At 29.1% G+C, this 12,743-nt stretch overlaps 1 protein-coding gene across 1 annotated transcript in view; it reads right to left on the bottom strand.

Moving 5' to 3' along the window:
• Positions 1-563: 563 nt before the first annotated feature.
• Positions 564-12,743, bottom strand: part of LOC107450357 (uncharacterized) — a 120,802-nt gene continuing 108,622 nt past the window's right edge. The window contains exons 5-10 of the mRNA XM_016066122.4: positions 11,739-11,902; positions 9,074-9,228; positions 6,778-6,856; positions 5,242-5,392; positions 3,424-3,577; positions 564-2,216 (exon numbers count right to left, since the gene is read on the bottom strand). Of these exons, the coding sequence (XP_015921608.1) occupies positions 2,014-2,216; positions 3,424-3,577; positions 5,242-5,392; positions 6,778-6,856; positions 9,074-9,228; positions 11,739-11,902 (906 nt within the window). The 3' untranslated portion in view covers positions 564-2,013. The remainder of the gene's footprint in view (positions 2,217-3,423; positions 3,578-5,241; positions 5,393-6,777; positions 6,857-9,073; positions 9,229-11,738; positions 11,903-12,743) is intronic.

Here is a 12,743-nt window from a genome sequence, read left to right as displayed (position 1 = left end):
CACAATAGTTAAAATGAATATCTGTATTTCCTTTTTTAAAAAAATACTCTAAAACTGCTATATAATAATAAATTATATTTGTTTTCAAGTTACATATTAGTATTTAAAGATAGTTTCACAAGCTGAATGGTTAAGAGCAAAAAAGGCAATTTTTTAAAATTTCTTTTAACTCAAATATTCAATATATGAGTTTCAAAATCAAATCTAACGTTGTCCATAGGAAGAAAGCGCAAAGAAAATTAATTCATGCTTTCACCTCATGACCTAATCTTTGAACTATACTTTTGAACCAGTGTGTGTCATATTACTTTTATTTATGATTTTGTACATTTGATTCATATATTTTTGCAATGGAATTCAGTATGATTTGTATGACCAACATGAAAAAATTTGTATTATATGACGATGGGAAACTTGCGCGGTTATAAATATGGACATAAACTCTGAGTTTTCAAAATGATAATTAGTGAGAGCAGCATACCATTTCAATACAAAAGGTGTTTTTCTAAGTATTGTTAATTTGTGTATTGTGTTACTACTTTTATCAAAATGAACAAACTCCATTTAGATAAATTAAGTATTTTTATTGATAATTAACACTCAGGAGTCAATAACGTTAAAATCAAGCACTCTTAAAAGTTAAAAACCAACATAAACATAGCACGAAGCATTTGTTCAGCGACACTTTGGCTAATCCTTTATTGAGGAATAACTTCTTCCCGGGATTGAGAAAAAAATACAGTCATTCACCTACAAAATAATCCTTCACCATCGACACAAGACAGTGTTTTACAGTGCAATACTTCGTCTTTCCACAAAGTTAGATTAATCATTTCAAGAGATGCCCAATCTTTTGTACAGCATTTTGATCATGATGGAATGCATCATACGGTTCACAAAAGTTGTCATGTTAATGAAGTGAATGTAAGAAGTAGATAATTTAAGAATTTTTACATTTCTTTCTACATTTGTTTTTACAAAAAATATTATTTATGTGACGCACATTGCACAATTGTTAAATATCCCATGTAAGAAAAATAAGATATAACTGTTTTTTCATGCGTTATTTCGTTCCTGTTATAAAATGTTACAATGACAATGTAATTTTAATTAAATATGGATGCTTAAAACATATGAATTTTAATGAGCAAAAAATACAATAAACATCATTGACTGTTACAATAAAACTGTTTCTTACATATTTATAACGTCTGAAACGCAAACACTAAATGTGAGTACTTAATATACGAGTAAAAATTAAAAAAAAAACATTCCCGCAACATTCCGCTGAGGGCGAGGGAGTATATGAAAGGTATAGCTCCACAATTTTGTGAACAATGGCATGATTTTGGTAAAGTGGTCAGCACTACCCACACCCACAGGCTGCGTTTACTTTCCAGACAAGCTGTTACCTATCAATCTGAAGCTGGGTGGGCTTCAAGCTGCAACTGGAGATCGAGCCCCAGTTCCTCACAATGACAGCTCAGTGCCCTAACCACTGAGCAATTAATATAGGAGTACCTTATGTGAAAAAGAAAAAAGAAATATAACATTTAACTATTATTCTTCTAATATCCCATTATGTTGTTGTGAAAAATCCAATTAGCATTGAGGAAATCCTTTTGTCGATTAATGTAAGTTTAAATTTGTTAACTCCGTTGTTTGGTGATACAAACTGATGTTTTTGACACATTTGACTACAGACTGATTATTATACACAAAATTATGTCATGTAATATTCTTATTATTATAATTTTAAACAGTGAAATTATTGTCGATTGAAAATTATGTACAATCACATGATAGCGATAAATATGACATGATAAGAAAGTTCGAAAATGGGGTGAGACAAATCGGGCATCTCTTGAAATGTTTTAGTTGAGAATGAGCAGATGCGTTAAGTTCAATGAATACTTGTTATGAGATCAGTGAAAACCACGTGATTAGAATTGGCGAAACATTGGCAAAGTTATAAGCGAAAAACAAGATTCGCTTTGTGTGTTTTTTTCCTCCTCATTTCCATAATCCTCGTAACCAGCAAGAATGGAATATGAGTAGCAATGTACTTCCGATTATGGTTCTCATGTAGCTGTATGACTGACGAGAACTGCTGTTGTTACCATAGAGGGCGGCAACTTCGTTTACGGAACTGAAGCTTACGTTTGCCTGTTGCTCCGATTTCTTTTGGTTGTTCTCGAAGTCTCCTTTTAATGATCCTAAAATTCATAAGTAATGGATTAAAAATAAATAAAATTCGTTTCAAACAGAAATTTAATTTTTTTACCCTGCGCAAATAAAAAAAAGTAAAAGTATTGAGTTAACATAAAGTATTGAGTATTTCTCAATTTTTATAACTTGATCCAATTTAAGTGCCTATTTAATCATTCTTACGTTAGTCTCATTTATACAGAACCTTATACCTAGAATGACGAGAGAGACCAGAGCTGCCCCTTCGATATTTTGGTAGGTACCCCATTATATCAGGAAGGTTTGGGTAGCCCTTAGTTAGGCTAAGGTACCCCTGTTGAATTAAAAAAAACAAGAGTATATCAACATATTTTCAATTATTATTCATGGCGAAAAAGAAACTCAATAACTTAGGAAACCAAAGTATAAGCTTAATTGAAGAGTCAATTTTCCATTACATAAAATATTTTTGTTAATCAACTCAAATAAAATAACATATAATTTAAATGGTGCGGTTTCTAATATATTTCTTCTTGAATTAATTACGATAATAATTTGTAATTTATACCTATTTCATATGCTCGCAAACAATCTGGAAAAGATCAGACTAATACTGTCATATTTTATAGGTATACTACAATGATGTCTTTCTAATTTTAATAAAAAATTAATGTAACTATCTAAATGACAATAGATAATTATCTCAATAGCTTAAAATGAAACCTCAAATATGAGAATAAATTAACGCTAACTAGTAATTGGTATACAGAAAAAATATACTAGAATATACTTTTTCTGAACAAACACTCTTTTACGATGGATTTTGATATTTGCAAATAGATCAAGCTGTAGTTCTAAAAACATATACAAATGATACATACTTGTCACCATAAGCATATTGTTGACTGACAAGACATGCACGAAAAGATCGCAGATTGTAAATAACTAAATATATTTTATTTTTAATTTTTGAGCTTTAATCTTTCATTTTACTGTGTTGTAGGTCCATCTGGTTGTTGTACTATGAAATTTTGGAAACTATTTCTTTTAACGGAAACCTTGGCCTCATGATATAAGCAGCAAATATTTGAAGTTTTATTCGGACCCTTCCTCCGAGTACTGTCATCTTAATTTTTACCACCCAATAAGCTTTACGCAAATCATCTTTATAAAATAAAAACACTTCTTTATCAACAATAACGACCACTATAGTCAACATACATGTTCCTGTCATACCTTTGTTTAAAGTGAAATGATCTTCCGAATATTCAACTTTGAGAAATGTGGTCATCTCCACTTCAAACACTTTGTTCGGATCGGGTGGCAGATCAGAAGGTATGGATCTTCGTTTTCTTCGCCCATATCCTAACTGACCATTCCCACATGGAACCTAGAATGAAATAAAAATATGAAATTATTAAAATAATAAGAAATTTATTGTAAATATTAATCTTTTGATAAACATAGTATTGAAGGAAACGCTTAGGCAATGAAATAGCTGCATGATGCTTGATTGGCTGATTTTAAGAAATTTAAATCGGGAAAATGGTTAAAGATAATAAAAAAATTTCTTACAACAAATTTATTAGTAGGCATAATTTTTCTAACCAATGTTAAGTTCAAAATTTTTTGACATTTATCACAATTACTGCAAACATGGAATACTTCAAGTAGTAAACCTGTAAACCAAAGAGGAAGAATTAAAAATCACATAATTTCCTTTCGAAATTTTTTGAATTGTCTATCATAAGCCACCAACTACGTGCAAATGGAGAATGAAATATTTATACACAAAACACAATGAAAAAATGACAACAATAAAATGGATGAATAACACCATCTTTCAGAATTATTACTTTTTGTTTAATTAAGCGAAACATTTTGGGAGAAATGTTATGCTCTGTCACATGCATTGAGATTTAAGGCAAAAGATTGTTTATTTATTTTTTTTTATTTTACTTTAACTTTCATCTTGTTAACTTTTATCTAAATTTCTTAATTGTGCCAGTTTTACAAATATCTTCAGGCCTAGTGCATTGTACATTAACCACTAAATTTAATAAAATCAAATAAAAGCACACTATATAAATTTCAATATAAAGTAAAACTATATTTTTTATTAGTATTAAAAGGATTTTCAAAGTATTTAGTTATTTGGCATTACACATACGTGGTATCTAAACCAAATTTCAAATTAGTGGGGTCATTTTAAAAACATTCCCTTAAAACTTTAAGATGGTTCCAAGAGATTTCACACTAATGTCAGAAATTAAAAAAAATTCAGAATGAAGAACGTTTTTCAGACATATTACAGCATATTTCACTGCCATAACTATGAAACTAATTTGCTTACTAAAAGCTCACATATAACACAGGTAATATTATAATCAGCTCTGCTACATCGGTTGTTTTATTTTTATTTTTTACATATTTTTTCTATTTTCGGTTGGCAACTTTACTTTTTATGTTTTCAAGTATTTTTTGTTTACAAATCTGAAGACTTTTTTACCATCTTCACATTTTTTGTTGTTAATCAAGTGTATAACTTTTAAAAAAGTGGAGGAAAAAAAAATCCGAGGTTTGTGTTTAGACTTCCTCTTTACCATACTATCAGATTTCCTCTAATTTGCTCTTTAGTTTGCATATTTTAATTTAATATGTCTTAATTCATTAGAATACATTTTGCCATAAATTAAATTAAAGCTAAACTTTTATACAAATCTAAATTACTTAATTACTTTCACTCTTTAATAAGATTTTTCTTTCCAATGCTTTGTAAAAATATTTTTAATTAAATTACTATTTCCATGATTTAGCAACGTGGTTAACAAAATATTTTATTTTTCTTTTACTTCAGTTAACTTTCGTTTTAAAAATTGAAATTCTAAGGTAAAGTTTGAATTCAAAAGAAAACAACTTCAAAAGAATTTTTTTTCACAAAAAAGTATATTTTGTAGCATTTGAAATCTAAGATTGAAGTATTCACAAAAAAAAAAAAAAAATAACCGAGGAAAAAAAAACTGCGACATAGGTGAAAAAATCAGAGGCACTCACCCCGCGGCATTGTTGTAAACAGACGCTGACTGTACCAACAAAGAGCACATAATTGGCGTCAGGAAACTTGAATGCTCTGAATTTCGCCGACAGAGCGTCTCCATTTTCCAGGGATTGGAAATTCCCGAAAATGTACGGATCGATGGAACACCTGAAAAAGGATAAGAAAATTCAACAATTGTAAAAGAAATAGTAACGCATGGAACGTGGATAAGAGAGAAGTTTGTGTTAAGACAACTTTTGTGGCAACATTCTACAGATTCGTTCTACCTAAAGAATAAGAAATAAATCTAGTTTAGAACTAGAAATAAATCTGTTTTGCTTTAAGAACGATTGTCACGCGAAAAATAGAGCTTTCGTATGGAGCTATGTTTTCTTCTACGAAAAATATAGTTCGAAAAAAATTCACTTTGAATAATTATATGTAGTCTTTAAAGCAAAAAAAAAAATCGTTTTTATTTAATATATATTTTATATAATTTGTATGTTTTTCAGTCTAAGAAAATTCACTTTTAGACTTGAAACCCTCAAATTTGACGATTCATTTAATTTCGAGCTGCATTTCATTAATTTTGAGAGTCATCTCGTCAAGAAATTACGTGATTGTAGGCAGAACTCGAACACTCAAATATATGAGGGATATGTTTTCTCAATTATGGCACTTCATCGTAATGCATTGTATGAGATTGTTTAGTAGAAAGATGAAACTAGAATGATGACTAGATGAAATGATCGAAAAGAAAGTGCCGATAAAGAAGTCCGGCTGTATGGTGGTAAAGAAGTTGCTCTCGTACCGGGAAGTTTCTGGGTTTGAATCCCTCAACTGGCACGAGTGTAATTTATCTCTATGTTCTATCAAACTTTCTTGTGTTTTTTGGGCGACACCGATCTACTTATAAGGTGCTCGCGATAAAGAAATTATTAGAAAAGTTAGATGTATTAATCGCTGAAAGTTTTCAGTTTTAATAAAATGACGAAAGTTTGCTTTTAATTTTAACGAAATTGTTTCCCCTAAGAAGGGACAAAGGTTATTTCGTTACTTTGACAAAATATTTGCTCGAAGCATATACCAAGAAAATTCAATCATATAACAAAAAAATCATTATGATTTTCGGTACTTTTTCATTATACCGACGAAAATACTTATAAATTTGCTTACTGCACATATCCACATAAAATCAGTAGAACTTAATAAAATTGTTTTACTTTTAGCTCTGTCAAATTGCTTTTAAATTAGCAATGATGCAGAGTCGTTCATATCAATATAACACTGTTAATAAGGCCTACGTGTTTCTTAGAAACAATATTTGCAAATGAGATCAATGATCAAGAGGCAATTCTGGCATTAAGTTTTGTTACAAAAATGCAGCTTTAAAAGTAAAAACACGAGTCATGTTTTGGGTCAATCCCAACTTCAATAAGTAATTTACATCTTAGCATCTTACTTTGTACATGTTCGTAAGACGTATGTTTAGTTAAGTTAAAAAATAAAACAAATAAAAGTTACAAAAACTATAAGCATGTGAAAATGGTTACCCGTTCATTATGATTACTTCCTCTTGGTTTGGCGAGCTGTCTGTGACTTTCAGAAAGCTTGTTAATAAACCATACGTTTCTGAAAAATAAATGTATTATTATTTAAACAATGAAAATTTTATTTGTATAACTAAAATCAGAAGAGTTATTAAAATCAGAAGAGAGAGTAGAGCGTTCTAAGTAATAAAATGAAATACTTGAATTATTTTAAGTATTATTGTCAGATTTTAACATACTGGAATGGAATTTGAATAATTTCAGCAGCAAAACTTTAAAAAAATGTTTTTTTTTTCTTTTTGCTCACAATATTTTCATTTGCGAAGTCAGAGTCAAAATCTTTATTTTTTTCACTGCATAAACAAACAAGTGAGCTTTTGCTATCAAGTTATAACAGTTTTAAAAAGAGAACGATTAAGATGTAAGCCCTAATAATAGTTTAAATTGTAAAATAAATACGTAATTAGTTTTTTTCTTGAGCATTTCACCGCAGATTAAAACTATTTGAATGAATCAAAACCTTTTTCGAAAAAAAAGAATTTATAAAATTCTGAAATTCATGAAATTCATTCATACCAAAGATAATTCTATGCATGAAATATTTGCCGATCATTAAAGTTCAAACATTTTTCAATCATTAAATAGTAAACCATCAAATATTATTTTTTTAAATGTTCTTTCATGAAATTATATAAAGGTAAACTTTCTGTTTTCGATTTATAATAGCATTTTTATTCCGTTTAAAAATAGAGTGTATTTTTTTTTTCGGTTCAAAAATTGTGTGCATTACTTTTTGATTTTCTTAAATGTATGTACAAATATGCAAAGAAAAAAACATACATGAAAAAGTTGAAATATTAACTTCTAAAATATTCAATCTTATTTTTGAAATTACTTTCTACCTATACGTATATTGAAGATACATTTTCTAATGTGGTACAAATAAAGTGTTTACTCTAGAAAAATTGTTCTTCTGCCTCTAACTATTTGTGAATAGGACATCAAAAAGATTCTACTTGATCAAAATCTTCATTTGCTTCAAAAACGTAGAAATTGGAAATAACAGTCGATATGTTTCTTTACAAAGTTGCCAATGTAAACGTTGATTAAAAACATAAAGTTGCCAACAAAAAATGGGGATATAAAGATGAGAAACAAAACCAGAAAACCACAATAGCAATTTATTTTGTGCGCTGTTCGCAGATCAAAACTAGATGTAAATATTAATTACTTGATGAACTAGAATTTAAATTAAGGCAAATTTCCAGTTCATGGAAAGAAAATGGTTATCTTTGTTTGCTTTTAATTATTGTTCCTGTTTTTGTACATAATTTGCAAAATGTAGTTTTCTCTGCTAAATTCATTTCGGGACATCCTAGAAAACGCAAGTTAAAATTAAAATAGCATAAAGATACCATAAAGATTGTTAGATGAAACTATCATTTCAGTTTACAGATAAACATAACACGTATCCACTTTTTGAAAAATATGCAAATACGTATTTGAAATGCTAAAATAAAGAGTTATTCTATCTGCTTGTCTCGTATAACTCCAAAGTCATTCGTGCTATGGTCTTGAAATTTTAAATCGAATGCAAGAAGCAAGAAGCACCCGATCTAAAAATTCGCTTAAAAATTTCAATATGTCAGTTTTTGAAGAAGGTTCGAAAACAATTTGTTTTCGTAGTGCAATATCAGGTTTTTATTAAAATCAAAATTTAGACAACTCCTCTTTTTGGACTAGAAAACAACACTGAAGTAATGTTCTAAATACTTAAAAGATACTATCAGTGATACTTGCAAGCTTACGTTTGTTTAAAACCGAGTATTGTAGCACATTCTTAAACTACCTTTGGATAGCATTTGAAGACTACGTCTTCAAATTAGTATTCTTAAAACTAACTGAAATCAAGTGATAATTTCTTGTAGTTAGGCTTTTGAAACGTGTTACTAGAAATTAAATAATTTCAAATCAACAATAATTCTACTAAAAAAATAAGTTATGAACTAAATAAATTACTAAGAAAATTACTTGTTATAGTAAATTGTGACTGTCACGAGTAGGCCGCGCTTAATAGCATAATTTCGGGGCTGAATGGTACTTTATATAATAAAACTTTTATTTCAAGAATTGAACTTCTATGAACGTGATTTTCTTATGCTTTTCGTTTTGAATTATAAAATAAAAAAGAGAATTTATATAAAGAAAATGGCATAATAAGATTTGTAAAAAAGTTTCTTATGTTGCATATATATATATATATATANTATATAATTTTCAAAAGAAAATATTATATTACCTGCACTTTTTCTGTCCAGGTATATTAGCATTTCTAAAGGCGTGCCTGGCTGGACATTTAGCGTTGTATCTAGAATTTTTCCATGCTGCCTGACTGCTAAATTCAGATAAGGAACTGGGCCACTTGCTACAATGTAGTCTGTGATGTTCACGTAGCTAAAAAGAAGATTAATATAATTTTATAGTTCTTTATTAACTCGTAAATTCATTTTAATAATGTTTTTTCATCTTGAAATATTATAAGAAAAAAATCGCAAATGATATATTCTGTGAAAAAAAATATAACCTAGCAGATATGAGCAACTCATTAAATACTCGTATTATCCATAACATGCAAAAACTTTTCAAACAAATATTTCGGATAAATTTATTTTTCAATTTTGTATTTTGACTAAACATGTTGTAATATGAATTATTGTCTTGTAAACACGATTTTCCGGTATACAATTAGCACATGAACGGAAAAAGTATCAAATGAATGCTTTAAATATCGTTGATTTTGGCTTTATTACCAAAATTGCTTTTAACATAAAGTACTGTAATCTTCACAGATTTTTCCCCTCCAGTATAATTTCAAAATCTAAATAATTAATTGATTTATTATTAAAAATATAACTGATTTTGTAAGGTAAACCCAATAATATATTAAAGTAGTCGTCATTCCTTGATCCTAATTCTGTTTTTCTTATATACGGATAATTTAATAAAATCGTCCTGTATTTACTACTTTCATCAAAGTTTGTCTCATAAAATTTGAGAATTTTGCTGATCTTAGTCATTTTAATCATACATCAAGCAGACATTTCTCAATCAATAACGTGAATCTTAAATCCTCAACGACTTTTAACAATTCTAGACATTAATTACGTGGGGATTAAATCCACTAACTATAAAGTTCACCCCCACTATAGTACATTTACTTATAGTTTAGTTATGCTATAGTAACTCATAAAATAGAATTAGTTTAAATTACGAAGTTTAATATTTTCTGTAAGTTTTAACTTACATTTAAAAGGAAATTAAAAATTCAATGTGAGGAAAGCGGTGGTAAGTTTCGTAACTTAAACATTTATCTCAATTTCTTGAAAATTATATGCATATTTGGCAAATTATGTAAAAAACTTTATTAAATAGGATTTAAAAATTAGCAACGTTCGTTATAGGTAGTCTTTTAAATTAGTTCAAGATAAGTAAAAGAGAGCAAATTTCCTCAAAATTCTATGCATTTGGATTAGCATAGAATATTATTAGCCCTTCATTTAAAGTGATGCATACTTTTCTTAAAAGGTAAAATGCGGTTGCTCAAACATTTCATATTAAACATTTACCTGTTAAAGACAAGATAGGTTAGTGAAATCAAGATATATTTTTTTAAAATAACTCGCTCGTTTAAAACTGATCCTTATTAAAGCTGAATTACAATAGTATCATATGTCAATTTAATTAACTCCATAAGACAAATTCGATCTATAGTTTGAATAACAAAATATATATTTCTGAGCAATTTTTTTTTTGCTTGATGAAATACGTTTGTTCGTATGATACTCTAAAAAAATGCTTGTAATTTATTGGTCTATATATCTATGTCTGAATTGTGATGATAGAGAGGTTTAAACACTGTGTAGACATTTTATTTCAATACCGACCTTGAGTAGCCAACACAATTTTTTGAGTTTACGATTACTCAAGTTAAATTCCGTAGCCTTGTAATTTTGAGCTCGATCCGGAAGACATTGGAAGTCCTGGATCAAGTATTTGGAACGTATTTGCCTTACATGAGAACCTATCCTGATTGAACTAACCCGTATTTGCGTTACATGGATACGAAAACGGCGAAAGCCTCCCACTGTTATCCTCACAAAAAGGAACACTAACCCATGATTTGTCTACCACTGAGAATATATTTTAAGTCAGCACTGTGGTTGGTGCGAGTCAGGTGTGGAATTCATACCGACCATCCATAGCAGAGATTTAATCCCGGGTCACCAAATTGGGTGGCAAGCGCTCCATCTCCTAAGTTAGCATGGCTCACTGAGTAGTCATTGATGTATTGGGTTTTAATTCTCACTGATAGCTTGAATCCTTACCAATTCGATGGATGCCAGCTGGTCTAGAAAGTTAAGGTGACCAGTGTATAATACGGACCATATTAATTTTATCTAGTAGCTGTTGACCGCGTAATTAATGACCATTATTCCCCCTGACCCTAAGGTATGCCCAATCGCTTGGTTCCAAGTTCACTCTAATTTTTAAAAAGTTATTTTCAGAAAAATTTGTTTTACATACATAGCCAAAAATTAATTAAGCGCATTAAAGTTTTTTTGATTTAAAAAAATAGTGTTCCGCAATTCGATTTACAATTTCCGTTATTCAAATCCTAAATCTGCAATCCGATTTCTTATTTTGATTTCCAGACTCAAGTTATAACATTCGAGCTGGTTTTTTTAAAAAAAATAGCCCCTAATTGTGGTTAGCACTTGTAAAAGGTGAACAAGTCATTTTTAGAGAATCAAAGCAAAGCTGCAGACAACTATTGAATTCGTGTTTCAATCTATTTCATTGATAAGCGTAAATTTGGAATCAAAAATATCTCTTGAGGTAACTTTTAAAATAAACGAATCAATTATTATGTATTTAAGGTTTTTGGGAATACCAGTTATACTTACTCAGGCTCAACAAAATTTTCTGGTAATGTGTTTCTTCTTCTTCTAGAGAGTGTTTGTGGGCTTGTCATGTTATGTGTTGGAGGTATATTACAAGAAGCTAGAATCATTTGGAATTCTTCATGAGGCTCTTCTACAATAATTCTGTGATAATAAATGCGAACGCCCTGAAAAAAAGTAAAATAATAACATTGTAGGCTGAATTATTATGCGAACTAATTCATTTCTAATTTTTCAAATGATGTAGCTCAAGAAATCATAGATGTGTATACTTGTAAATGTATTTACAATTGTTAGGTTTGAATTAGAAGGTTTGTTAACATTCATTACATTCATGACATTAAAGACGACGCTATTGACTAGAAAAACTTAAAAACAATGTTTTTTTTTAATGTTTTTTAAATTCTTTAAACTCAAACATTTAAATGAGTGTCAGACTGCAGTTTCTGTTGTTGTAAATTGTGGTAATTTAAAAAAAAACGTTTATACCTTCAGCAAAATGTAAGCAATTAGCTACGCCATCGGCAGATGAACTTAGTTAATCATTTTGAAAACTTAGAATAATGCTTTGCTATCCAAGTAGAACATGGATCTCAATGTTCTGTAATTTTTAATAAACCTGATAAGAAATTACGTTATAACTCAACCTAATAAATTTAGTAAAAAGAGATATAGGCTTTTGCTAAATATACACTTAGTATTAAAATTAAGTTTGTTTTACCAAGAATAATGGGCTAGTTATGATAAAAAATTAAAACTGGAAACTTTTTAAGTAATACCAGAGAGATAATGGGCTAGTTTAGGTTAGCACCTCCAACCATTGAAGTTGGATCTCAGTAATTGTCAATCTGATCATTAGTTCAAAAGTTATAATAGCAATAAGTTTTTTTTTCCATATTTATTATACATTATAGGTAACAGTGGGTATCAAAATTACGCTTTGCGCTTTTTTCTGCTGTTTGAAAATTTTTAATAGATCGTAAATGATTTCTCTTCGCTGATTTCATA

The sequence above is a fragment of the Parasteatoda tepidariorum genome, chromosome 3 (assembly GCF_043381705.1).
Source record: "Parasteatoda tepidariorum isolate YZ-2023 chromosome 3, CAS_Ptep_4.0, whole genome shotgun sequence".
Classification (NCBI taxonomy): domain Eukaryota; kingdom Metazoa; phylum Arthropoda; class Arachnida; order Araneae; family Theridiidae; genus Parasteatoda; species Parasteatoda tepidariorum.
The sequence above is the reverse complement of the archived record's forward strand: the minus strand, read 5'-3'. Positions and strand labels throughout refer to the sequence as shown.